The 27,511-nt window shown below is 58.5% G+C and overlaps 4 protein-coding genes across 4 annotated transcripts; 2 read left to right on the forward strand and 2 right to left on the reverse strand.

Annotated features, from left to right (window-relative positions):
* Window positions 1–119: 119 nt before the first annotated feature.
* Window positions 120–1,683, reverse strand: BESB_003370 (microneme protein MIC13; the record flags this gene model as incomplete). The annotated part of the gene is made up of 5 exons (XM_029359092.1): window positions 120–149; window positions 270–348; window positions 916–1,036; window positions 1,233–1,311; window positions 1,453–1,683. 5 exons carry the CDS (start codon window positions 1,681–1,683, stop codon window positions 120–122), a joined length of 540 nt encoding a protein of 179 aa, XP_029222005.1.
* Window positions 1,684–2,749: 1,066 nt separating this feature from the next.
* On the forward strand, window positions 2,750–9,323 carry BESB_003380 (helicase associated domain (ha2) protein; the record flags this gene model as incomplete). The annotated part of the gene is made up of 8 exons (XM_029359093.1): window positions 2,750–3,894; window positions 4,264–4,624; window positions 5,000–5,520; window positions 5,920–7,222; window positions 7,575–7,679; window positions 8,151–8,333; window positions 8,575–8,701; window positions 9,151–9,323. 8 exons carry the CDS (start codon window positions 2,750–2,752, stop codon window positions 9,321–9,323), a joined length of 3,918 nt encoding a protein of 1,305 aa, XP_029222006.1.
* A 1,239-nt stretch (window positions 9,324–10,562) lies between these two features.
* On the reverse strand, window positions 10,563–17,771 carry BESB_003390 (DnaJ domain-containing protein; the record flags this gene model as incomplete). Its single annotated transcript, XM_029359094.1, has 12 exons — window positions 10,563–11,319; window positions 11,869–12,072; window positions 12,450–12,554; window positions 13,301–13,494; window positions 13,934–14,078; window positions 14,452–14,611; window positions 15,013–15,095; window positions 15,437–15,492; window positions 15,858–16,064; window positions 16,517–16,582; window positions 16,924–17,109; window positions 17,538–17,771. 12 exons carry the CDS (start codon window positions 17,769–17,771, stop codon window positions 10,563–10,565), a joined length of 2,397 nt encoding a protein of 798 aa, XP_029222007.1.
* A 5,601-nt stretch (window positions 17,772–23,372) lies between these two features.
* On the forward strand, window positions 23,373–26,897 carry BESB_003400 (folate/biopterin transporter subfamily protein; the record flags this gene model as incomplete). Its single annotated transcript, XM_029359095.1, has 1 exon — window positions 23,373–26,897. One exon carries the CDS (start codon window positions 23,373–23,375, stop codon window positions 26,895–26,897), a length of 3,525 nt encoding a protein of 1,174 aa, XP_029222008.1.
* Between the last annotated feature and the right edge of the window lie 614 nt (window positions 26,898–27,511).

The raw sequence follows: 27,511 nt of genomic DNA on the forward strand, positions 1-27,511 counted from the left end.
CGGACATGAGAAATCACGTGCTGAAAAGTGGGAAGTAACTACGAATTGTCTGCTGCATTGCTTACTATTTCTCATTTGCACTCTTCGTGGCCTCTTCAATGCCACTTGCGGCATTTTGGCTACCTCCACGGACAGCGGCCCATCAACTCCTGAAATAACAGAGACACAGCAGCATACGTTTGCACCGATGTGGAACTGGGTATGAGTGCGTAAGCAATGGTGTCTCAGCGTCGAGCTCATGATGTCGCCTTTACTCTCGAAACGCTTACTGCTTCGCCCGCCGCCGCATGCGACTGTTCCTGTGCACTCGTCAGCACACTAGCTCTCAGCGCCACCACGCACCGCGTCCTGCAAACAGCATCACACAAAGAGCGACACGACGATCTTGCGTCGCAGTGGCTCCTGCCCTTCTGCGTGAGCCCGAAACAGCCGCTAAATACCCCCGCTCACCTTCTTCACACAGGTCCATCCAGCCTTATTTGCCTCTGGGCCGTAGTCATATCTCGTGATGCTGCCGGGTAAGTCTCTCTGGCAGTACTCGTTCGCCGCCTCTCAAGAGGCCGAGAAGAACTTGTGTTTGCCCTCGATCAGCTTTGCCGGCAGTTGCTGCCGTGAGCTGTGCTGGGTAGCGTGTGACCGCGGACGTCTCCTTGGCACGCGAGCTCGCTGCCGCCGTCATCTATGCAGACGGAGCTCCGTTCTTGCATATCTAACTCTTCAAAAGAGTAGCGGCGCCAGTCCGCCCCTTCCTGACTACCGGCGCGGCCTCGGTCCTTGCGGGCGACAACGTTCTTGCTGCACAGTGCCTTATATGTCGTGCAGAGGCGGTCGAATTCCTCCTTGCACGCGTCATCTAAAATCGACTATGTTCGGCTGCGCTTGGTCTTCTGCAAAAGGGTGTCGTTTTCGGCGCACACTGGAGGATTCATAGACGTGGGGACGCAAATATTAGGGCACGGCTTCGCCTGCGAGTCAAACACCTTCTTAAGCTCTGCCTCCTTTGTGAGATGTTGTTTTATTGCTTCGCCTTTAGTCTCTGAAAAAACAACCGCATTCCCGGACGCAATATCCATACAAGCCTGACGAATATAGACGCGAAAACCAGCATGCCCTAACCATCCGCCGACTGATCTGGCGTCTCGCGAGTCTAACTCTCCGCCCTCACGTGTCTGTGTCAGCTGGCACCGCCCCTTCCCTCCCCGTGTTTGTACCCTTGTCTCTCCTGCGCCTACCTGAGCGTCCGCCGGGACATTGTCTTTCGCCTCCGCAGTTATCCTTGCAGATGCTTCTGGCTTCGTACATTAGACTTGCCTGAAGGATCGGAAGAGACGAGGGGAAGCAAGGCTTTCGCTAAGGGAAGTGGGTGGATGTGAGGCAGCGCTGCTATACGCTGGAATTTGAGTTGAATCGGAGCAGGAACGTAGTACGAAGGACTACGGAAACTCACCTTACTATAGCAGCGCCACTGCTTCTCGGACTGAAAAGAGCTTTCCGGGCGACTGACCCTCGCCGGGCGCCATCGCAGAATTTGTCCGCACTAGCTTGGATGGGACTGCAGGATCTCTCTACGTCACTCTTAATGAGGTTGAGGAGCTCCGAGTTCGCGGTGGAGTGGAAGGTCTTGTTGGGGTTGATGGCACCCAAGCACGAGAAATAGTTACCAAATTCGTTGGCGCACTGCATCTGTCGCTCCGTCGCTGCCAAGCTCTCGGCCGTGTATCATCTCCATTCACTGGGTTGCTATCCCCTTGCCAAATCGAGCTACGCCAGTTCGACTGCAGAGCTCTTTTTTGCCTTTCCTACAAGTATCGGCGTACCAGTTGTGCCAAGAGGAATCCAGCTCAGCTTGAAGAGCTGATACGCGCGCTCCAACAACGTCGGGCCTTTTTGAGGCCGTGGTCTGTACACTATTCAGTGCTACTATCACCACGCACCCGCACGGATGGGATTCCCTCTGTTTATCTCTGCAAGCGCTGTCACTGCGGCGTTCTTGTAGCCAGACGTATATACGTGAACGTGTGGGGTCATACTCCTCCACGCCGCTTTGGGATAACCCACGGGTCGACGTGCTCCCGCCACATGTTTTCGCAGCTTACCATTTGCGTGCTCACGGAGCTGCAACGCGTTGCATTCGTTGTTGCCTCAAGCCAAAAAGGCGCCGATAAGGCAGAGGAGTGCAAAACGAGTCGTGGCTGCGAGCGGTTCAGCTGCGAGGTACCGTGTGTGGAGGCGGAGTGGAATCCGGATAAAGCCAGGACCCTCTTGCGCACAACCAGTTTAAGCGGGCAGCGGACCACTGAGGGAGGAAGTGGCAAAGAAGCAAGACAAAAGACACTGAGATGTTCGCTGCGCAGCTGCTGGTGCGCTCGCCCTCACAGATGAGGCGGCCTAGCCAAATCACTGCGAGATGGCGCGAGAAATAGGGCACAAGCCAGCGGGCTGCGATCAGGGACCCCAGTTGCAGCGAGGCTCTCCGCGTTCCACTTTGAGCGCCGCTGCAACATCGCGACGACCACGACGACTTTGACAGAATTCTCGTGACAGTCGGCTGCCGGGGCGCATGTCGTCTTGTCGATTGCACGCCAGTCACAGCAAGCTTCTTGACTGTTGTGCGGTTTGACTTTTTTTCGTTCTTTCCTCTGGCCGCAAGTGGTTTCATCCTCCTTTTTGGCGCGCGGCTACGGTCTGCGCGTTTGCATGCGGGCGGCGGCGCGCCGTCATTTTCCGTTTTTTATCCACAGTACGGAACATGAGGAGGGTAGCGCACCTCAGTTTTACAAACGGGGACGAGGAGAGGGAAGAAGGTCCTCCTTCCGCTCATTTAGATCCTGTCTCGCCTTCTCTCAATGGCGACGGGGTCGGCGGCGCGCCGTCGCCCGCGTCGACGAGACGCGGCCCATCGAGTCTCGATTCTGTGACTTCTGTTTCATATGGTCCAGCGCCTCCTGCTTTTCCCGTCCCCGATCCTCTTCTTTTCTCTTCTTTTGCAGGCCGGAACAAGTCGCGGGTTTTGGTCGACGCGGACGCCGTCGCTGCGACGGGGGACGCCGGAGGGGGGGGCAGCCCGTCTTCTCCGTCCGGGGGGAGCGGGTCTGGCGTGGCGGCCTCTTCCGCGTCTTTTCGAGCGCCGGTCTTCAATCGGCCTCTTCGCTTGGCCTCAAAGTCCTCGTCTGCTTCCTCGTCCGCCTCCGCCAAGCCATCGCTGTCTCTCTCTCCGCTGCTGCAAAGAGGCGGGACGCGGCAGGCCCCGTTCGATGCACACGGGGTCGGTAGCGACGGCCTTTCCTCTGTTTCTACTGCGCCTGGCAGCAGCACGCCCTCTGCAGTTTCGTCTGTCTCGTCCTCCTCCCGGCTCACCAATGCAGAGGCGCGGTCTTCCTCGCCGTCTTCCGCGCCGGCGCGCGCGCGACGCATGCGTTCCGGCTGGGACCTTGAAGAGGGCGCGGAGGCGACGGAAGACGAGAAGAAGTGGGAGAAGGAGGCCGAAATCGATGAAGAGACAGAAAAGATGCTTGCGCGCGTCTGGTACGACCGCGACGAGGGCTCCGGTCTCTCGCTGGGGGAGTACATGGATCGCGACGAAGACCAGCGAGACCGACTGAGAGAGAGAGAGGAGAAGCTCAAGAAACTCCAGGTTCAGTCGCGGAAGCAGTGGCGCGAACAACAGCGTCACGCGGATAACGACGCGTGGGAGCGAGATCGAATGAATCGCAGTGGAGTCGGCGAAAGACGAGAAGTAGACTTCACGGCCCTTATTGCGGAAGAGGAAGACGACCAGAAGGAGCACGTCATCTGCAGAAATATCCGTCCTCCTTTCCTGGATGGATTCGACGTAAAAAGCGAACTCCCTATGATGGTGCAGGACGTCACCAGCGACATGAACGTCATGGCAAGGTAAGGAAAAGCGCTGCAGGAGAACAACGAGCGAGAGACCGTTCAGGCTAACGCGCGTCGTGTATGTACTCCTGAATTGCAAGACTTCTCTCCTGACCTGCGTGCGTCCTGCTTCCTCGTAAACAACCTGCGTTTCTCTGCGGTTTGCGCCTCGTGTCTCTCTCCCTGAGACTGGTGCTGCCTCGCGCGCGTGGCTCGATTCGCTCTCACACCCTCGCGTGGAGAGAGACGCGCAGTCTGCGCCGGCCCCGCGTCAGGCGCGCCGAGGGCTCTGTGCGTTCTCAAGCTTGGCCGTCTGCTTTCGCCTGCGCACTTCACTTCCTCTCTCGAGACCGCGTCGGGGGTCTGTGTGCGTGCGCGGCTGTTTAGGAAAGGCAGCGCGATGCTGCGCTTCGTAAAGGACCAGGAAGACCGCTCGGCAGTGCGGCAGCGCTTCTGGGAGTTGGCAGGCTCGACTCTCGGCACGCTGCTGCAGTCCAGCGACGAACAGGAAAAGGCGCAGCTGGAGAAGCTCAAGGCGCAGAGCGCCTGGAAGGCCGCGGGCGAAGACGAGGCGGAGGAAGACCGGCAGAGCTTCCGCCAGCAGAATCAGTACGCCGCGGCGCTAAAGTCGTCGGGCGCGGAGGCCACCAGCGAGTTCGCCCGCACACAGACCCTCGAAGAACAACGCAAGTCTCTGCCCGTCTACGCCGTCCGCGACGAGTTCCTAGAAATCGTCCGCGAACACCAGGTGAGCACGCAAACTCTGCAGAAGACAAGAGAATGACCAGCATGACAAAGTCCTTCTAAGCAGATCTGCGCGGGCTGCAACAGAGGGCACGGGACTCGGGGGGAAGGGGAGGGGTGCAAGATTGCGTCTAGTCTCTCGGTGGTCGGCGCTGATTCTTTTCGTGGCGAGAGACTTTCATGCTTGTTTTCCGCTGTCTCCGCACTTCCGTCGCGCGGACTAGGCATACAGCTTTATTACCGCACAATGGAGCCTTGGAATGCGTTTCAGGTAGGGTTTCGGGTTCGTTGCGGCCGTGTTTGTTGCGCTTTCTCTCCCGCGTGACTGTCTCGAGATTCCAATTTCCTCGTTCCAATCCGCGTGAGATTTCCTTCGCAGATCGTCGTAGTCGTCGGCGAGACGGGTAGCGGAAAGACAACGCAACTGACGCAGTACTTGTTTGAGGCGGGGTACTGCTCCCCGCCGTCTCTGGAGCCGAAGCCCAGACCCACAGAGAGTCTGCTCAGGCTGACGCGCTCGACGCCTTTCGCACAGCCCATGAAGAGGCGGCGAACCGCGCGGGGGGAGGCGGGTGCCGAGGAAGAGGAGAGCGACGCGACCGGAAACCCTCTCGCGGCGGGCGACGCGCCCGCAGCGACTGCTGGCGTCGCGCAGGCCATCACGCTCATCGGCTGCACGCAGCCGCGCAGGGTGGCGGCGGTGTCGGTCGCGAAGCGCGTCGCGGACGAAGTGGGTACGGAGCTGGGGGACGAAGTCGGCTACGCCATCCGCTTCGAAGACTGCACCAGCGCCCGCACGCGCATCAAATACATGACCGACGGTGTGCTGCTCAGAGAGTCTCTGAGCGACGCTGACCTTGACAAATACGCGGCCGTAATCATGGACGAGGCGCACGAGAGGTAGGCCGAGAAGAAGAGGAGGGACGAGGGGGGGGAAAGGGGGGATGCCCCTCGCGGCAGGTGTCTCCGTCCGAGCCTCATGTGTGTGCCGCCTCGCGGAGAGGTGGTTTCCTCTCAGACCTTTTTTTTCTCGGGCGGTGGCGTCCGGTGATGGACGCTGTTCAGCGGGCTTTACGTGTGGGGTCCTGCATACGGTAACTGGGGTTTAGGAGGGCACTCCGCCTCTGCCTAGCCTCTAAATGCGTCTTGCATGGGCGCTCTTTGTCTTCTTAGTCCCGCGCTCTGTCGCCCGCTTCGTCTGGTCTCTCTCTGTCTGTCTCTCGTCTTTCTGTCACTCGTCCGTCTGCACACCTGGCGTCTCAAGGTTCGCGTGGTGTGGTGTTTTTTCGCGTGTGTCAGGTCGCTGAACACAGACGTGCTGTTTGGCATTCTCAAGGGTGTGGTGTCGCGGCGGCGGGACTTCCGGCTGATTGTTACCTCCGCGACGATGGATTCAGATCGCTTCTCCGCGTTCTTCGGCGGGGCGGTTGTGTTCCACATCCCCGGCCGCACCTTCCCCGTGGACGTCGAGTTCGCGCGCTCGCTGCCTGACGACTACGTGGACGCGGCTGTGCAAAAGTGCCTTGCAGTCCACTGCAGCACGCCGTGGAAGAAGAAGTCGGGCTCAGCCGGCAAGGCCTCTGCGGAGAGCGAGGGGGGGCCGGGTGGAGCCGGCGCGGGCGCCAAAGCGGACGGCGGAGACGGCGCGGGCGCCAAAGCGGGCGCGAAGGGCGTCGGAGGCGGGGCGTCGCAGGACGATGACAGCGAGGAGAACGGGGGAGACATTTTGATTTTTATGACAGGGCAGGACGACATCGAGGTCACGTGTTTGCTGCTCGCGGAGCGCCTGGGTCAGCTGGGCGACAAGGCGCCGCCGCTGACGATTTTGCCTATTTACTCGCAGCTGCCTGCGGACCTGCAGGCGCGCATTTTTCAGCAGTCGCCGTTTCGGAAGGTGATTGTGGCGACCAACATCGCGGAGACCTCGCTGACGGTCGACGGCATCAAGTACGTGATCGACCCAGGTTTCTGCAAGATGAAGGTCTACAACCCCAAGATCGGTATGGACTCGCTGCAGCTGACGCCGATTTCGCAGGCGAACGCGAATCAGCGCAAAGGGCGCGCAGGGCGGACGGGTCCGGGGGTCTGCTACCGCCTGTACACGGAGCGCGTCTTCATCAAGGAGCTGCTCACCACCACCGTCCCAGAGATCCAGAGAACGAACCTGGCGAACGTCGTGCTGCTGCTGAAGAGCATCGGAATCCGCGACATCCTCGCCTTCGACTTGATGGATCCGCCGCCCGAGGAGACGATCGTGAACGCGCTCTACCAACTCTGGGTCTTGGGCGCGCTGGACAACTTCGGCGAACTCACCGCGCTCGGCAAAAAAATGGTTCTCTTCCCGCTCGATCCGCCGCTCTCCAAAATGGTGCTGGTCGCGCAGACTCAGCGGGCGACGCGCGAAGTCGTGACAATCGTCTCCATGCTCTCGATCCCCGCGATCTTCTACACCCCCAAGGAGAAACAGGACGAAGCCGAAGCCGTCAAAGAAAAGTTCTTCGTCCCTGAAAGCGACCACCTCACGCTCCTCAACGTCTACCAACAGTGGAAACGCAGTCAATACAGCAGCCCGTGGTGCACCAGCCACTTCGTCCAACCTAGGGTAAGCGCCGTGCGAATCGCGAAGCAACGCTCGAACGACTGCATATACATGCATTTACATACATATACATGTATATATATATATATATATATGTACATAGAGATATAGATATAGATACGCACAAGTTTATATTCAGAGGCACTGGAGGTACCGCGGGGCGGACCTCTGTCGACCCACCTTAAATACGTGCTCCTGTTGAAGGCTGAGGCGAGCGCCCACCTTTTGGTTTCCGTTTGGCGCGTGCAGAGTTAGATCGGGCAGGGGCTGCGTTCCCTGTGCTCGAGGCTAGGTCATCCCGGGTAGCTTCAAGCGCCTTTTCTCATCCTTGTCTCCGAGTTTGCGTTTTTTCTAGGCGATGAAGAAGGCTCGCGAAGTGCGCGCGCAGCTGCTGGACATCATGGAGCAGCAGGGCATTCCCGACGTCTCGTGCGGCACTGACTGGGATGTCATTCGCAAGGTACATCTGCAAAGCAGGAGGTGTCTCTGCTTGACACGCTTCATTTTTCGCCTTTTTGAGCAAAGGCACCGCAGCCCTTCGTCGTGGCCCCACAAAAACATCCAGTCCTATATATATATGTACATATATGTGTGTACGTATATGTGTGCGTATATGGGTATATATACGGGATGTCTGTGCATGTGCCGCGTTTAGTCGCTGTCGGTATCAGGTGGAAGCTGCGGCCGCCGCCTGCTCTGTGTTGACAGAAGAGTAACTCGCTGCGTAGAAGGGTCGCTGTGGGGCGCCTGGCGAGCTTGACCGTGATGTTAAGTGCATCAGCAGAGCATATTAAAGTAATGAATAGTGGGGATATAGAATCAGTTGAACACCGCGTATTCATTTAGCAGAGATAATCAGTGTAATGTGGTGGTGTCCTTCTTTTCATTGCAGCCGCCAGAGTCCGTGTGTCCGCTGTGTGCGTGTCTCCAGTCGATCTGCGCCGGATACTTCCACCACGCCGCGAAGCTCCGCGGCATCGGCGAGTACGTGAACCTGCGCTCTTCTATTCCCTGCCATTTGCATCCGACGTCTTCGCTCTACGGCGCGGGGCACACGCCAGACTACGTCGTGTACCACGAAGTCATTCTGACCACCAAAGAGTACATGCGAAACGTAAGCGAACGATTCGTCGCCAAAAAAAGGGATTTGCCACCGCAGAGACATCCAGAGGTGGGAGGGAGGGGGCTTTGCGGGGGGGGGACGGGCGAGGTTGTCGCGTGCGCGCCACAGACTGACCGGCAGGGCAGGGGGCAGCGAGCGGGCTTGCGCGAGGCAGCTCGGAGGCTAGGCGCCTCGAGGGGGATATCCCAGGCAGCGTTTCTTAAGTAGGAGTCTCGTGTTTTTGTTTTTCCAGGTCACTGCAGTCGAGGCCGCGTGGCTCGCCGAACTGGGTCCGATGTACTTCGCGCTGCGCCGCCTGGGCGAGGGCGGGCGCCAGGCGAGGGAACGCGACGAGGACGAAAATAGAAAGGCGGAATCTCGTAAGATGGACATCCCCAAATCGCCTTTTTCTGCCTACCCATGAAGCGGCCGTCTCTCTCGTGTCTACAGACGTGCATGCGTAGATACATATATACATACATACATGCGTGGATACATATATATATATATATATATATATATATATATATATATATGTTGCCTCGTGCATATCTTTGAATTTTTCCGCAGTGCGTTGGATCTAACCTGTATGATTTCTGCTTCTCGCGTGTTTTTTGTGTACGCAACTCCTCCTGTTGCACTTCGAGCACGAAGTGTCGCAGTCTATTCGAGACGGGGAGAGGGGGGTCTGAGTGTCACTGGATATACATATTGTTCTAGAATAACTTTTTAAAAAATAAATAAAGTGCGGAAAAACTTTTTTTAAAACCGGAAGTAAAGATTATGTATTAATTTGTAACTTGGTTGCGCGCGATGTATTTTTTTTCAGTGTTTCAAGAACAGCTCCGCGCCGCGGCGGAAAAGAAGAAGGCGCAGGCGGAAGCGGCGCAGGCGGCGGCGCGCGAGGCTCAGCAGTTCGCCATGGCGACGGCGGGTCGTCGAAAGAGGCCGATGGGCGCCCGCACACCTGGCTTCATCAAAGTTTCTTCTGAGGATTTCTAAAGACGCAAAAACCCAAGAAGCGGAGAAGAGACACCGCACGCAGAACGAAGGGCGAGCGGAGCCGAAATGAAGACCGGAGGAGCGGGTGATGAAATCTTTGAGAAGACGCGCAGGGCTGGGATGCTGACAGAAGAGAATGAAGCGGGCGCGCGCGGAGCCAAGTCGAGGGGAATCTAAAAATAGACAAGGCACAAAGGGAGAAGAAAACGAACCGCCAAAAAGTAGGGAGGGAGAGCAGACGCGACGCGCGAGCCTGCCACTGGGGCGGCGCGGTGTGTGCGAAGCAAAGAGCGAGCTGCGTTAGGAGATATCTTTGTAAAAAGCAATTACAAGGCCTGCGAGGCATGTGTACGCGCGTGACCGGCCGCGGTCTGTGTGTTGAAACGATGAGAAAAAAACAGCGGGAGTGTTTTTCAGACGGGGTCCTTTCTTCGCATGTGTAGGTATGTGTCGTGCCTACACAACTGCATATGCGCCATATTAAATAGGGGCATCTCGAAACGTGTTAAGTCATTGTTTTTTCGTCGAATGGGACAGAATTCCTGTTTTTCACATAATTTGTTTTTGCGAGTCCTCGGCTCGATCCGCGCCCGCGCGCCTTTGCGCTTCTCTCGTCTTTGCTAGCCGTCCTCTCTCTCGTTTCCTGTTTCTCCGCTCTTTCTCTCGCATTTGGTCGCCTCGGCTCCTTGATCACACCGCACTCTCTTTTAGTTGCAGCTTCCTCTCTTCTCTAGTTTACTTGTCAGCTTTCGTGAGAACCGGAGCACTCGGCATCCGCCCTTCAGCTTTCTTTAGCTTGCCGGGAGCAAGGAGGCTGGAACTGCCCATCAAAGGTTTCACTTTTTTGCAGTCCAACGCTGTTGAGACGCGGCGGAGTGGCACTTCGAGCGCTGCCTTTCGCTCCCACATCCGGTTCGTTCGCGCTTTTAGTTTTAAGAAGAGAAGCGTTTTTCTCGTATTGCAGCGCCCCCCTGCCCCGGAACTCGCAAAACGTGAACGAAATTGCAAGAGGAAGCAACTAGGAAAAACAGTTTTTTTCTGAGTTCTATGGGAGAGCGTAAAGCTGACTAGAGGCGAGAGTAGATCAGACAAGGAGCTAGAAATCTACCAGCAGGCTCCAAACGGCAGCCACAGTTCAGACCTTTTCTCAAAAATAGAAGAGAAATGCAAAGCGGTTCGCCAACGGCGTCTCGCCGTATATTCGGGAGCAACCGAGTGTGTGCGCCGGTCATAAGCGCCTCAACGGAGGCCCCCCGTGAAGCGCTTCGCACTTTCCTCTGGGGGCCGTAGGTCTACTACGGAGCCTGCGATTTCTTCTCTGAAATTCCTGACCCGAAGTTCCCCGCCAGCCTCCTCGTCGTCTGCGTCGCAGCAGCTGTCTGCGTAAAAAACTTCTGCCAGCGCGTCTCCTCCGTCGCCCCGGGAGAGTGGCGCGTCGTTCTCAGCTTTGCCTCCTTCGCGGGCACGCCCATCTGCCTGGCTGACGCTCTGCGCAAGCGCGAAGGGCGATCGCTGTCGCAAGGCGCCGCTCTCTGCTCGCGAGAAAACCTCTTCACTCGGCGTCGCCAGGCCGTCGTCGCTGTCTGCTGCCGCTTCTTCCCGCTGGCGCCTCCAGAAGGACGCGGAGAAATCGAAGCCCGCCGTTCCCTCCGCGAGCAGACGCTCAACTTCTTCTTTCTGGCCTTCGGCGACAAGAAATGACCGCCTCAAGCTGCCGTTGAGGTTTTCCTCTACAGACTCTGCTTCGCCTTCGCGTGTTCTCTGCGCTTCGTCCTTTAGAGTCTCCGCCGGCGCAGGCGCTCCCCGAGTCGAGAGAAGAGCGTCTTCATCATCCTGACCGCCTGAAAGCGCAGAAGGCGAGACGAGCCGAACTCGCGCCTCTGCGGCCTCGCGCTCGCGGGCCTCGAGTTCCGCATGCAGCTTCTCGCGCTTCTCCTGGTCGCGCAGAGCCTCAACCATCTTTTTCTTCTTCGCGTTGATTCGGGGCCCGCGCGCCCTGCGGTTGCCATGACAGCAAAGAGGCAAAACCGACCTCAGACTCAGTTTCGTAGCTTCGCCTGCATACGAGACTCCACGTGTGCCTTCAATCACAAGCGGAAATCTAGAAAAAGAGCCTTCAATACATATATATGCATATCTATGCATATATATATGCGTATACATGTGCAGAGAAATATGGTATGTCCTCGGTTATGTATCTAGCCGAGAAAGCAAGCAGTAGAGCTTCGCCTAGGCGCGCAGAATGTAAACTCATATTGGGCGCACAGCTAAAACTGAAATGAGTTCCAGGAATATATAGAATCCTATCTCCGGGGAGTAAAAATGCTACGAGGTGAATGACGGGCTTATATCTTTAACGTTTTTAGGCGCGCCAGCCCACACCGGAGTTGAAGCGACCCGCTACTCGATGCGTAGACGTGCACACCGTCTCACACCCAGGGAGGCGCACACGCCGAAAGGGGGCATCTGCACACACCGCGCGAGAGAGGGAACGTCGGAGAGGGGAGGGGGGAGGAATCAGCATCCCAGAGGCTGAGCGGCGTACCTGGGCGATTTCCCATGGAATTCCTCGACGCCAGTGACGCGCAGTTGCAGCGGCAGCATCGCCGGCCGCCTGAAGACCTTCACGCCCTTCGGCACCCAGACGTGGAGCTCCTTCGGCCCCGGCGCGCCTGCGATGGAGATCCAGCCGAGCCCAGCGATGGAAATGTCGTCATACGCCATCGAGTTCCCTGCGTAGACCTTCACGCTGAGGCACCAGAGAGGAAGGAAAAGCAGAGACCCGTCAGAGCTGGAGCCGGCCTCGGCGCCTGCCTCCACGCCTTGAGCGCAAGCGAGAAAAACCGCTTTCGCATTGCAGCGCGGGGGCCGCCTTCCCGCGGTAAGTGGGAAGACAAACCGTTAAAAGCGTTAATGTGGATAAGCGAAAGCGGAATCGAACGCGAGCTCGCTTTATTGAGGGGCGATCCCACGGCCGCACCCAGCTCACCATTCCACATCTAAAACAAAGAAAGTCCTCAGAGTCTCTCAGCGAACGCGAGCGCGTCGCGGCATTCACCCCTCCTTGACATGCCAAATATGAGTCTTCTATTCGAAATGGAGCCTTTCTTTCGCTCCTCGGCGTACCTGTGTCTAACCAGCGGCTGCAGCTTGTCGAATCCCGCGGGAAGGTGTGGAGGGTAGAGGAACGTGCAGGCTTTCCGCGACAAGAGATCCGCTGCTTTCACCGTTCTGAAGCAAACACGAGTCGCATGCGAAGGAACTCACCGCAGAGGACCGAAGGAATACGAACGGTCCACAGGCACCTGCGCAGACCCCTGCAGGTGCGCTAAAGGCGTGTGTATATACACACATTCATGTGCGTACATGAATGCATACACAAATATATATATATATATATATATAGGCCTCCTGGGGTTGCGGTACGGGTGCAGGCACGGACAGCCATCTGCATGCATCCCACAACACGTAGAAGTATATGTCCATCTGCTTTTCATCCGCATATTCACATTGGCAGATGGCCGCAGATCGACAGACATGAAATGCTTGTCTGGCGGCTTGGAGGCATCAGGATATGCGCTGCTCCACTTCGAACGTGCAAAACAGCAAAAGAGATGGTGCCCGCCTTTGCCGCGGGTCACGCGCGCCGCTACGCACCACACGCACCACACAGATCCGTCAACGTTCGCAGTGTGCCTACGCACACAGGTAGACAGAGAGGGTCAGGTAGATGAACAGACAGTTAGGTAGATAGATATAAATAAATAGATGGATATAGACATAGATATAGATGCAGCTGCAGATATAGATAGATATAGATAGACGGATAGATATAGATAGGTATAGACATAGATAGTGTCAGGTCGATAGATGGATACACCAGCAGCACGGGCAGCCAGAGCCGTGACCCAGATGCCTGCAGACAGAGAAGTAAAGCGAATGTCGCGAGAGACTTCCAGATGGCGACTGCGGCCTACTTGCAGATGTGCAGAGTGATTTTGTGGGAGAAGTAGCATGTGACGAGGGCCGTCGATCCCTGCGAGAGGTCGATGCGTGCCATGGCGCCAATGAGCAGACTCTTGCCCTCGGTGAGTGGATACGTAATCGGCTGCAGACGCTTGGAGGGCACGATGGAGTAGAGATCCGCTGCGAACGGGAGCAAAGACGTAACCTGCAGGCAGCCGAGCGACGCACTGAGCCCCGGAGAATCCAGCGACGTGAAAGCGACGCCGCTGGGATCCAAGTCGGCGGCCGGGCAACATACACGATCCTCGTCTCGAAAGAAACAGACTGCCCGGTGGCAGCCGCCGTCTGCGGTGGGCAAAGTTTGTGAGCAGAGCAAAAGGGCGGCAGCAAAGCGAAGAGCCGCGCCACCTGGCGGCAGGCACGCTTGAGTCGCCGGCATGTCGGAGCACCTCCGAGACCGGCAAATCCCTCACGCCTCCCGTCAGTCGATCGAAACCGAAGGCGGCCTGCGCAGCCCCCTCGTGGGTCGGCAGGTCGCGTGGACACAGCGCCTGTCGCCATGCGAGTAGTGCATCTCCGCGGACTGCAGCCGGCACAGGAGGCGATTTTAAGCGTTCGACACATCAAGAGACAGGTGACCGCACCTGATGCGAACAAGGAATCCCCGGAGTGTCGACGAGTTTGTAGCCGCGCGGCAGGCCGAAGGGCAAGAAGGAGAGCGTCGTGCCTGGCAATGCCGACCGTGTCACGCCTCCCGACGCGCGCTTCATGAAGATTGTGCCGGCGTGTCTGCAAAAACAACGCACCGGCTCGCAACATCCTGAATTCCCATCCTGCTGCTACCACTGTCACTAGATGCTGAACACAAGCAAACGCACAAATCCGAGTTCTGCGCACGCACGTGACCTCCCAGCTGACGCCATCCTCTTCTCATGGACAGGCTCACAGACGGTCGCTGCTCCATCTCTTCTCTCTCCGCGGAGCTCGCGCTGCGGTGCAGACTGCTTTTAAGTTCCCGTACACAGAGCTCCGACGAGATTGACGGTTTTTCCGCGAAGACCGCGGGGGCTAGGCGTGCCTCTGATCAGTTTAGAGGCTTCGCGCTTCGCCATCCAGTCGAAAAACGGCGCAGCGGTCCACCGGCTCTGACTTTCGCTCTCACTTGTAATTGATGAACTTGAGGAACCTCGTGACAAAAGTGGACTTTCCAGCGTTCACGCGCCCCACGACATAAATCTGCCGGCCCTCGATAGCGGAGGCGCCGCCCGGCGAAGGCAGCAGCAGCGTCTCCAACCGGCGCTCGAGGTCTTCGAAGCCTTCGCCTGCAGACACCCGAAAAACGCGCACGCGAAAGTCCGCGCAAGCTGCCTCACCGAAAGGAGAAGACACTAGCCAACGCACAACCGCATGCTCACATGTGCATTCAAATATACATCTATATCTATATCTATAGAGATATGCATATTTATACGAATAAATATGTGCGTAAGTGGTGGATTCGGCGTCCTCTCCTTCTTTGCAGAGCTTCAAACGCGCGCCCCAGAACAGAGAACTAGCATCGGAGGAATAGAGACGCAGAGCCCAACGGGCCCAGCGACAGACCGAACAAGACGCAGGACGGCAGGCCAAGTCAAATAGGCACGCAGCTCTCTCTGTCTGCTTGCTTGTCTGTCTACAAGTTTGTAGGCGCATCAGCGCGCCTTGGGAGCGAAGGGAGCCTTACCAGTTGCTGAAGAGATCAACAGGCAGTCGTCGATATGGACGTTTTGAATCTGGCGAACCATGCGCCGCACCCACTCCTTGATTCTGGAAAACCAAAAACACTCGGGCACGCGCGCGGGAAGTGTCTGATGTGCCGCGTGAGGCAGCATATTACGTCTTTCCCCCTCGACTCTCTACTCCGAGTTTCTTCTAAGATGCGCGCGCGGAGCGCACAGTGTGAGGCCGCAATGAAACGCGCCGGACTGTCTGCCTTGGCCGCAGCTATCGCAGCCTTCGCAGCCGAGCCGAGGACGTACAGAAGAATCACGTAACAAAGGAGCGAAATTGCAGCACACGCAGGCAGTCCAAAGGGACAGTGTCCTTAGGCTTGAGAAAGCAGCATCACCAAAAAAGCACGAAGGTAGGTCCACAGTCGTGATGCCTACTCGCGCTTGTTCGCTGTCCGAGGCAAGCAGTCGATGCGATTGATGAGCCATATGACCTGCAGAAAACCACGCAAGACACAAACACAAACCCTGCGGCTTAATGAGCCGCCTGAAAGAAGTCCACTGGCACACAGGAGACCGGGCAGACAGCCAAAAAGCCACGACATATATAGATATATATTCAAACGCATATATATATATATATATGTATGTGCACCTATTCATGTGCCTATAATATATATATATGGCTTGCGTGTGTGTTGCACGCTCGCCACGCGCTCAAACCCGTGCAGCAACACTATCCGTCTCACACCCGAAGGCGGCGCGAGTCTCGGACGTGGAGGGGCTAGAAACAGTACTCGCGACGACCGTGACAACCCAAGGAGAAAGCTACATGGATGCATCTGTGGCCGACTCTCACATGCAGGCGTTTGGCTCTGCAAGCTTGGAACAGCTCGGGGACGACGGAGCTCTCGAGGTCGCAGACGTCTACGACCTTGAGAACTACTGAGTCTCGCTTCATTTTTTTAACGACCGAGTTGATCACGGTCTCCGGCGCCAGCGCAGGCAGCAGCTGGTCGCGCGCGTTAGCCAAGGCCTCCCACTCGCCATCCAGTTGCTTGTACATCTGTGCATGCACGAAAAGATAAAAAGGCGAAAGCACGCGTACACGAAGGCAAGGAGAAAACGGGCATCTGTAGAGACAGATTCACATATCGATCGACCTCCAAAGACAGCGCGACAGATAGGTGTAGATAAAGAGAAAGAGTGGTAGATAAAGATGAAGATAAACGAAAATGAATAGGTAGAGATACAGATAGATAGATATGGATGAATGGGTATATACAGATGAATGTAGATCGATAAATAGGTAGATATAGACAGCGTGGTATCTCGATGGAATGTAGATTAATACAGGGCGAAATGGAGGCTGGTGTATACATAAATCCGCAAGGAGAGTGCCGCAGAGGAGGCGCATCGGAGCTGCCCGGCGCGCGAGCAGAGAGCCTTTCGAGCGTCTTTCCGCAGCAGATGCAGACAGAAGTTGGTCTGCATCGTCTTTAGCTCTTCTTTTCTCACCTGAATTCGGTAACATCTTCGGCACAAGAGCAGCCGCGTCCGTTTCCGAAACCTGGGGCTTTTCACCTGAGGTCACCGTGCGAAAACCGGGAGCATCCACGCCAGTGAGGAAGAGGACACCTCGTTTTTCTCTTGCTTCTCTGCCTGTCTCTGCGCTCGCTGGCCTCGTCACCCACTTGGCTGTTTGTTTCCGCTGGCACCTCTTTTTGCCCCCGCGCCCGTTCTGCGAGGATCCTCCCCATCGGGCGGAGGGTCGCCCTTCCTTCTCTGTGCAGTCCGGCGAGCGCCAACCGCTTCTCTCGCTCTGTATCCATTTTTGCCCAGTTCGCCGCTGCGCGCGAGCAGCTTGTCTCGTCTTCTCAGGCAGGCGGCTGCATCGCCCACGCCTCGCGGCTGGTCGGGCTTACCGTGACGATTTCAACGCCGTCTGGGACGGAGTCCACTTCGACTCCCTTCGCCTTGGGAAGCTCCTTCCACCGGCCGCTGTACCACTCTTCTTTTTTCTCCGCGGCGACGAAACCCTGTCGACTCGGGTCTTCGCTCTGAAGCTCCGCGCCGCAGCCCATACAGCGCCGAGGCGCGTGGTTGATCACCTGAGGCCACACGGCAGCACAGGAGGCCGCTGCCAAGCATGAAAGACGACGCCTGGGCCGTTTGATAACTGAAACTGAAATCTACTCGTATGAATTTGAGTTGTGGTTAGTGTCGTAGTCAATTCACCGCCACGCAGGACGTACGAGCCATGCTGGCTGCTGGGGTCTAGACGCAGCATGCGAGCGGAAAAGGCGAAGAGACGAGCGAGTGTGTCCGCGGAGACGCAGTTCAAGCCACAGAGACATAGACGGACGAGAACAACCTGGACGATTGTCTCGATTTCCATCGTGCTACAGCCGCTGCGGGTGAGAGCAACTCCCGTGGTGTCAGGCAAGGCTCTCGGGGAGCTACCCAGAGCTCCTTTCCTTCGCCCCTTCATGGTGAACACTCTCGCAGGGCTCTCGAGGCCCGGTTCTGCTGGTCATACTTCGAAGGCGTCCGCTACAATGCCTGGAGGAAGCTCCGCGTCTGCATTCCGCCACGGAATGATGTCTTCCTCTGCCTCCATCTCTCCCGGGATTTGCACACCCGCTCGGTTGCTGCCCTCCTGCCGAATTCCAAACGCTCTTGGTCCGGTGCCTCTGTCTGCCTCCGCGCCGTTCTCCGCGAGGCTCGCCTCGCCTGCGGCGCCGACTTCCTGGTGACGGGTGCCGGTGTACATACACCGGGCATCTGGCTGAAAACGGGGGGGCGGCGCATGCAGACGCGTGCGAAACGACGGAGAACGGCAAAGTGGAGAGAGGGGCAGGCGCGAGGAACGACTAGTAGCGGAAGAAGTCAGCAATGCAGAGCTTTGAGACGGGGATGGCGAAGCACAACGCAAAGTCCAGCCGCAAAGTGAAGATACGGGGTTTCCCCCTCGCACGGTGTCCTGCGGAAACGCGTGTCTAGTCAATTTACATGGTTTTGGCACGCCAGAAATGAGCCCCGAGGTCTGCGTGGACGAGAGCCTCGATCGAAGTCGCCGCCTGCACTCTCCAGTCAGCCGGCGGCCAGGAGCGCATTGCGGCGCCAAGGAGCCAGAAAAGGCGAAAGTCGGGAGCGACGGCCGCCACGGAGAGGCAGCAGACGAAGAAACGCTGGCGGGCGAACGTGAAAGGGGGGAAAAGACAGACTGCAGACCAGCCAGAGGCAGACGAGCCGCGAGACTTTGGGGGCGCATATCAGCAGAAAAAGTTGAGAGAGAAGAATGGCGTGGTCCGCCGGATACACGGGGAAACAGAGACGCCGCCTCGAAGTTGGAAGCTGAAGGCTGGAGAGACGAGCCTCGGGGAGTCACCCTTCGCCTTCTCACATTCCTGGCTGTGCCTGACAGCGACACTCGGGTTGCTTTTTCTGGAACCGCCCTACCGCCAGGCAACGCAAAGAAAAACTCTGGGAGCGCACAAAGAGCGCTTCTCATGGTGGCGTTCTGGGGATTCCTCTTGCAATAAGCTTGGGGGCATACATTCGTATGTTGGTAGATGAGGTCAATCGGATACGCACGACAGAAAAACTTCCCAGCTATGTTACGTTCATCCACGAACGTCAGGCTGCAGATTAAAGATGGTGAATGCACGCATATAACATGTGTATACGCGCAGGCACACCTACGCGTGCAGATGTATTTCCCTACATCAAGTCAAAGGTCGTCGCGAGCCTTGTGGTGAGCAGTTCTCATCTCAGCTCTGAGGCACTGGAACATTTGATGCCCATATTTATATTATATGTCGGCGGATGGACCGGTTCTGGCGGAAATTGGGTGAACAGAAGGTAAGGGAGACGTTTGAAGCACGTGTACTTAACACCGGATTCTCAGCTTGGTTCGGGCTGCATGCTGCATGCCATGCACAGTGGTAGTCATGTACTGACCTTTTCTAGGGAGAAAAAGGGAACGGGAGACAGGATGAGCTGCACGGGAAGAAAGGGAAAAAAATGTTTCGCGGGACAAGGGACGAAAAAAAGTGGAGCTCAATGTACTGAAGAAATGCTCCATGGCGATTGTGCCATCTCACGACTCCGCGGAGCGAAGAATCGATCGGCGGTCGCATATCCTTGACATGGATCTGCAGAAGATTTGGCCGCTACGCACCACAAATACCGAAAACATCACATTCGTCGTCCCTTCGCCTTCCAGTCTTTCATGTGTCGGAGCCAGGTGTCCTCAAACAGTTCGTTTCATCAGTAGATGCGTGCGTCGTTGCATGCTGCGAATCACCGAAAATCGAGTGCATGCCCAAGGCGCGACAAAGTCAGCCGGGCACATCGTCGGCAAAAGCTTGCTGCTGCATCTCGCATGGGCTATCTTCTGTTTCACTTCTGTAGGCCACCTTGCATCGCGTATCAGCGAGCGAATGGAAACGAGAAGGGCGTTGAGGTGCCACGTTCCTTGGCGGCGCTCTGCTCGGACGAGGATACCGATATTTTCAACGGCTGAACGGGCAGTTGCTGCTGGCGGAAAAAGCGCATGAGCACTTGGCAACGCTTGTCTGAAATGTGTGCCTATGTCAGTGGCTGCTGTGGTAGGAAAATCGGCGGTTGGGTGGCCGTAGTGGCGTGTACAGAAGTAGCAAGCAGCCGGTGACCTCGAAGCAAACGCAGAAGCCCAAGACAACACCTTTAGCCGCCAAGAACACGGAAAACGCGGCCACACGAATAAAAAACACGATTATCATCCGCTCGTCAAACCAGCAAGTGGCTACGGAACTTCAGTCACTGGCTTCAAGCCCCCACGGTTTATCGTTTGCTTCGAGGCGGGAATGCAGCTACTGTGCCGGCATATGAGTGCCCTTCTTTCCTGCAAGCTGAGACACGCGAATTTTTTTGCGAGATAGCTGGTGAACTCCCCCTTACCACAGCGCATTTTTCACTTGAGGTCTGTCAGCCTCACTGCACAAGGAGGCAACCTCTGTCTGTGGTGCGCCGTACTTGTTGAGACTCGTCTGTGGAGCACCAGCCCCGAGGCGGCACCAACTACGCCATGACGATAGACAACAGAGTGTAAAAAGCCAATCGGCGTGAGAGCCTGCTCTGTGGCAGGCAACCTCAAACTTCATTTTGTGTCTGCGGCCCGCATTCTATGCGCTTGCGTCGGCGCGTTTTTCCAAGGACATGACGTGCCTGCCCCCACGGGGCTTTACCCGTGGACTAGTGTAGAGCTCTCTGTTCACCGAGACTGCGCGCAGCTAAATGGCATGCAGGTTGAGTAGGCAGACAGTTGTCGTAGACGGCACGTAGGCGTCGTTGTTCATGCGCAAGATACGATATAAATCATGGATCTGTGGCTGAAAAGCGAGGCTGGCAAGCTGAAGAAGCCGGCGCCACTATCTTCACCCTCGTTTGCTCACAGCGCATGAGAAGTCCTACCGTCCAATTGTCCAGTGCAGAGGGACGGGGGCTCATGCCCCTTCGTTGCTGCTTGCTTCTTTCAAAGCGGCTTTAACCGCGGGGAACCGCGGTTAAAGCCCCAGTCGGCGCGTCCCCGTTTGCCTCAGGCATTTAACCGTGCGGCCGTAGAGTTACCCCAGTCTACTATTCACGCCACAGCGTAGAAGGGGGCGTATGAGGCGATGAGCAGATGAAGCACCTCGCGCTCCTACGGCGGCAAACTTTGTGGCGCACTGATGTCAATCCCCTCGATCCAGAATGCACCATATCTCTACTCAGTGAAGTGCGGAGTGAAGCCTGCAGCCCTTCGTTTCGTCGTTCCAGAGTTCCCGGCGACTAAGATTCGTCTGCGTCACACAGGAGAGCTCGTGGTAGCCGATAAGGTATTTTCTCCAGCAGTCATTTGTTGCGTCCCTCCTCACAATGGAGTAAGGCTTGGAACAAAGCCTTCAGTCAGCGTCAATCGCAACTTCGCGTTAGCAGGCTGGTAGAAGTGTCTAGTAGCCATATGCAACGCTCCCGTCTGCAAGCATGTTTTTGCCCTTCCGCATTTTTGTTGGCAGCAGTTGCGTACTCCACCAGTGAGCCGAAACAGGGCGGCGAAATTAGCGACGCCGCTGCGGTGATCAGTACCAGCCTAACAGAATCGCCTGTCTCTAGACATTCTCCCTGCTTGCGTAACTCTTATTCCCTGAGTTTCCCAGATGTAGAAACAGAGAGAGACCCCAGATGACCGGGCGCTGACGAACAGGTAACGGCACATGCATGTTGGATAACGGCTATCGGAGTCGAGCTGGAACGCAACCAAGGCATGCGAGCAGCCTCCGTCACAGCGTCTGAAAAAGAGTCACTCCCTGGCACACTGGAGGGGCGCCTTGTATATATGATCTGCCATAATGTGCCAAATTAGTTTTCGTGGGATATGACTGTTTCTGGCGGCATTCGGATGCCGTGAAGCGTCGCGTCTCCGCATACGGCCTCGGCGGCAGAGGCAGTTTGCCGTGCTCAAGGCGGCCTCTCTTTTTAGCGCTTTCTTCCAAAACACGATTTTGAGGGCCTCTGTCTAGGGAGGCTTTCACAAAGACTACTAGGGGTTTTCAATGGACATGGTTTGTTCCCTTTGGCTGTTGGGCCCTTTCCGGCGGAGCTGGCCCATGCAAAAATGACTGGCGCGCACACTCCATTTTTTGAGAAGACGGCGTTGCATGCGCTGTGTCGCTGGCGACGCCTTTTCCGCTGAGTCATGTTTCGTCGTGGAAAGCATTTTTCTCGTCTATTTTTCCATCCTGAGTACGTTGCATTTTTGCCTTGTCGGATAGCCCTGCTTCCCTGTTCGGGTGTGCCGCCGCAATTGCCTGTTCCCCGAGGTTGCGACTTCCTCTCTTTCCCTTTCTCGTGTTTGTGTCTCCGTTCCCGCGTCCTGTGTAGAGACGCGGCCAGGCGTTTTCAACTAAACTGTTTCTTGACACCCGGCGTCTTCTGCGGCGCGGCTAGTGGGTGGGCTGGAAACCGGAGTCGCGCGTCGAGCGGATGGACAATGGTTGCGTCAGAAATGCCAGTAGGCGGTGTTTTAGGCTTTGTTGCAAGTGAGAGTTTGCATGCTTACGGCGAGATGTCCAGCTAGCATGCCGGTCTCAGCGGGAAGACAGACTCTCTTGCTCCGATGTCTCACGCGCGTGCACTCGTTACTCCCGCGACGACTATGCACGCCGCGGCTACCTCCGCCGGCTTCGGGTTTGCGTGCTGTTCCCCGTCGTCGGGGTATTTATTTGACGTCGAGGAAAGGAGGTGGCTCGCGTTTTGAGTGGCGATTCCCCTTTCTACACTGAGAAGGATCTCCGCCACGCCTTGGTAGGGAGCGAGGGCAGGCGGCGAAGAGTGCCCGCGCGCCCCGTGTCTTCTCTTGACCGCAGAGGCAGATGAAAGAAAGCTCTCCCCCTCGCAAACGTCCGTCTGTAGGACGGTTCGTCTTCCTCTGTTGCTCGCAGCGTAGATCCACGGTTTAGCCGCGGCCGTGGATCAGGAGTGAGGTTTTCCAGCGTTGGCGTAGGTCATGCCTCCTGTGGGCTGCTGCCTGACTGTCGAAAAGCCGCACAGCTCTGTCCTCCGTCGTCAAGCAAAATTTGCAGTCCAGTCGTTTCAACGGCGGACACCGCGCGAAGCGGCGGAATACAGCCGCTCCCTGCGTCGCGAGTCTCCTCCTGAACGCTCGCCGCGAATGATCACGACAGTTTTTCCTGTCGAAAGGAACTCGCTGCTTTGTTCAGATGTTTTGCTCAAAGCAGCGCCACAACTTGTGCCTCCTGAGCCCTAACCGTTCATTTCTGCTTCGGAATCGGTTGCGGCTACGCGCGAAGACGTACGCCACCTGAGTCCGCCTCCTCCCCCTCGGCAGCCCCGTTGGCTTCATCCGTCGTTCCCCGCCCTGCCTTTCTGTGTAATTTCATGCTATTTCGCGCTGTGCATGCGGGAGTGTCGACGCGCGTCCTCAGAGTGCAATGCAGATTTCGCGGCTCGGGCATCTCTGATTTGAACTCCAGCCGCTGTCCTCTCTTCTCACGGACGTGAGGTCGCGCTGCCGTTTGCGCGAAGCGGCGGATCTCCGAGGCCTGCGGCCTCGGCCACGGTTTCTCCTGTGTAGAGTCTGCGTTCGTTTCCCTGTCCGCGAAGAGACAAGCGTTGGGTCGCTCGGCAGACAGGGGCGGCTGCGTGCCTGCCGCAGCGCAGAGACCGGAGAGACGAGGCGAGCCTTCTTGGGGCGCGACGCAAGCGGGTCCGCGCCTCCTCCGCGTCTTCCCCTGTGGCCTCGCTGCTGGGGATCCGTCTCGCGTCGCTGCTGGCGGCCTCTGTAAGGCGTGTGTGAGGCGCGCGCGCCACGTGCCTTGATCGAGACAAAATGGCGACGTGGCGCAGTCACCGCGCGTCGGAGGAGCGTCGGCCCTCGTCGCTGCCGTTTCCGCGTTCGTCTTACCTGTCTGCGCCGGGGCTCGAGGGTCCGCTGTCGCCCTCGCCCTCCTCCTGCTCCACGGCGGCGGCGGCGCCAAGTCCACGGAGCGAACGCGGGCAGAAGAGTTTTGCCTCGGGGGCCTGCGCGCCTGCGTCGGCGCCGCCGGCGCCTCCTCCCCTGCTCGCGGCGGCTTCGCCTGCGCACGACGAGTCTGCGCGTGTGCCTGGCTGGTGCCGGCGGCTGTCGCGGCTGTCGCCGGCGCGCCTGTGGGACTTTGTGAAGGGCGTGAAGCAGGAAACGGGTCTGCATTTCACGCTGCTGATGCTGAGCACCTACGTGGGGCTGAAGGGGTTTCTGTACATCATGGCGACCGACTCGCTCCTCCCGTACATGAAGGCGCTGGGCTACGACGGCCTCGTGTACCAGCGCACCCTCACGCTCGCCTATGTGCCGTGGGGCATGAAGGGTTTGATCGGCTCGCTGTCGGACGCGCTGCCGATCGCGGGCTACCACAAGCGCGCGTACATGCTGCTGGCGAGTCTGGCGGGCGTCTCGAGTTTGGTCTGTCTGCTGTTTTTGTCTGACTGGACGGCGCACCACGCGGCGTGGGTCGTCGGCGTTCTGTTCTTCGGCGTCCACCTCCAGATCGCGACGGTCGACTTGATGTGCGAGGGCATGTACAGTCAGGTCATGGCGGCGCGCCCGCACGTCGGCGGAAACCTCGTCACGTTTGTGAACGCCTGCACGACCGTGGGGGCGTTTCTGGGGCGTCTGGTCGTAGGGCCGGTCAGCGACCGCTTCGGCGCGCATCCGCTCTTCCTCCTGGCGCTGCCCGTGGCGCTCCAGTCGCTCCTCCCAGTCGGACTGAACTACCTGCACGAAGAGCGCGTGAGTCCCGGCTGCGCGCTGTTGACCGACAAGGTTCGAGAGCAGAAGAAAGTCTTCTTCGTGGCGGTCGCCGTCGCGGCGTGCGCGTCGGGGGTCGCGGCGATCTCGCTGCTCGGCGACAAGAACATGACCTACATCCTGCCCTACTGCGGCTGCGCCTCGCTCGCGCTGATTGTGCTGTGCGTCGTCTGTCTGCCGCCGCAGCTGGCCAAGTGCAACATCTTCTTTTTCGCCGATCGGATTCTGCACATCTCCATCTCCGGCGCGCTCGACTTCTTCTACACCGCGGCGCCGGCGTGCGTGCCCGACGGGCCGCACTTCGACTACACGTACTACTCCACGTACACGGCGATGGCGGGCACTCTCGCGACCTGGGTGGGGCTAGTCTTCTTCCAAGTCGCGCTGTCCTCCTGGAGCTACCGCAGCATCTTTTGGCTCACCAGTGCCGTCCGCATCCTCGCGTCGCTCTTCGACTACGTGCTCGCCACGCGCCTCAACCTGCGCCTGGGGATCCCCGACAAACTCATGTATCTCCTGGGCGACGCCATCATCCTCAGCGTGATTGGCGCCCTCTCCCACATGGCTGGCGTCATTCTGACCTCGCGGCTCTGTCCGCGCCACATGGAAAGCACCGTCTACGCGATCCTCGCGGGCATCAGCAACTTTGGGCACAGCGTCTCCATCTTGCTCGGCATCCGCGCCATCAAAGCCGCCAACATCACGACAACTGCGCGCGAGGGCGACGCCTGCAACTTTGAAAACCTGCCGATCCTGATCATCCTCGCGCACTGCCTCCTTCCCATGCTCTCCGTCCCCCTCGCCCTTTTCCTCCTGCCAGGGACGCCCATGGACGAGCCGCTCGACGACTGCGACGCCGGCGGCTTCTGCGGGCGCCGCGCCGACCGCGACCCCAACAAGCGGGGCGCCGCGCCCGAGGAGGCCGCGGGCCTCCCAGGCAGCGACGAGCGGCCAGAAACTCGCAGAAGAAAGAAAGGACGCGCCGAGAGTCATCCGACGCCCTGCAGCGAGACCGAGCTCATCGCGGTGCCGGCGGGACGCGGCAACCGCGCCAAGGGCGCGCGCAGCCAACATCGCCTGGGACACTACGCGATCCCGACAGAAGACTACGCCGACGAGGACGAAGAGGAGGTCGCGGGGCAGCCCGCGGCTTTCTTCGCCACTGAGGGGCGTCTGCCGGAGGCGAGCGCAGGGGCCGGTGGGCGCGGGCGAGAAGCAGAGCGCCAGCGGGGCGCGGCCGCTGGAGTGCCCTTCGCGACGCTCCCTGCGCTGGGGCCTGACCGGGAAGACCGCAGCATGCCAGACGCCATCGGCGTGAGCGCCTTCTTGCCTCTGCCGCGGCGAGACAGCGACTGGAGCGCGGAGGCGCCAGAAGAGCAGCGCGTGGACATCGCTCCCCCCGGCCGCCGCCGCAGCAGAGGCGCGCGAGGCTGCCAAGGCGGCGGCGACTCTGCCTGCTCGTCTGAGGAGGCGAGTGACTCTGTGCACACGTCGGCGTCCTCCTTTCTGGCGGCCTCCTCTGAGGCCGAAAAGGACGCCGAGCGGGGAGGCAGACGGGGTGGCGCGGCCGCGTCGCGTGACGCGGCAGGGCGTGGCACATCTCTCTGCCACGCCGCCGCCGTGGAGCACAGCTGCGCGCCGCCTCGCGGAGAGTCGCCTGTGCCGCGCGAGTCGTCGCCCTTCTCGACGCGGTCGACCGGCGCGGAAGGGGCTTCGCAGGTGCTCGTCTTGGGCGACGACGTCTCGGTGCTCGATTTACTGTCTGCAGCAGATGAGGAGGTCGGTCGCGTGTGCGTGGGACCTGACGCGACGACGGCCGCGAGCCTCGCCGTGGCGGAGGCCACCGACATCATGTACAAACTCACGGCGGGGCTGCCGGCGCCCTCGCACGCGACACCGGACTCGAGGTCGACAGACACGCCGCCCACGCGAGCCTCGTTCGCTGCGTCGTCTGCGACCAATAGTGACATAGATCTCTACTCGCCCGCGACCCTCGTCACGCCCGGCCGGTCGACGCCCAGCCCGTCGTCGGGCTCCTTGTCCCTTCTTTCCGCGCACGTGTTGCTCCCCGCGGAGTCTTCGGCGGCGACGTCGGCGGTGGCGGCGTCATCGGCGTCGCCTGCTTCTTCTTCTTTCCCGTCGTCGTTCCACTCCGCGTCCTCCTCATCGGCCGGTGGGACCACGTCGGCGTGCGGGTCAGCCCGCGGGCGCTCTGTGCGGGCGCCCAGCGACGAGCGAGAACTGGAGATTCCTTTGGCGGCAGGGAGTGAATGCGGCAACGGGTCTGGGTCTGGGGCTGCGCGCGAGCGCGGGGCATCCGCGTCCCTTCCGTGCGCTGCCACGCGAGGCGGGCAAAGTCCCTCCGAGGGCGGCGGCGCGCCGGCCGTTGTGCACTCTGCATTTGGCGCCGGGCGCGCCCCGGTGACGCTCGCCGGTTTCCCGCAGTGGACGAGCCGCGGCGGCCCCGCTGTGGAGGAGACTCGGCCGCAGATCGTCGGCTGCTCTGTCGAGCAGAGAGAGGAGAGCCTCGAGTCTGCGCAGTGGAGGCGCAGTCCGCGCCGCAAGTAGACGCGCAACAACTCGAAAGTTTGAAGCCACCGCTGCCCTGTACACAGCAGGTGGCGCTTGCAGGGTCGTCTCCCGGCCTCTGAGTCAAGGAGACGTCCGTGGCTGACGAGGGCCCTGACGAGGGCCTGAATCGCACAGGGATAGCCCTTCAGGCTTGTAGGCACATGTACATGTCGCGCGTGTCACTAGGGTCTGCGTGCCGTTTCCAAGATCTGCAGAGCTGGATGAGGGACACGAGAATCTCCTCGCGCGTGTCGGTCTCCGCAGCTAGCGTGTGCTGCGGCGCCGGAGGCCGGTGGTCTTCAGGACGCGAATCGGGCAGCAAGGGAAGAGCGTTTGTTTTGCTTCAGTTCAACGGGATTTGCGACAAAGCAGCAGGGCCTCACGGATGGCCTCGGTGTCTGTCTGCCGTAGTTCTTATCTCTGCATCAAACCAAATGTTGCAGGGGTCGTCCCTTGGAGCCATGCAGCGCGAAAACGAGACACTTCCGGCAGTTCTTTGCTCTCAACTGAGCAATCATGTAACAAAAAGCAGTGCTAACGCGCAAAATTGAACCGCAGGAGCGAAAAAGGGGAACGCGTTTCGCGAGTGAGCGCGGTGTGCCCTCCTCTGA

The sequence above is a fragment of the Besnoitia besnoiti genome, chromosome I (assembly GCF_002563875.1).
Source record: "Besnoitia besnoiti strain Bb-Ger1 chromosome I, whole genome shotgun sequence".
Lineage (NCBI taxonomy): Eukaryota > Apicomplexa > Conoidasida > Eucoccidiorida > Sarcocystidae > Besnoitia > Besnoitia besnoiti.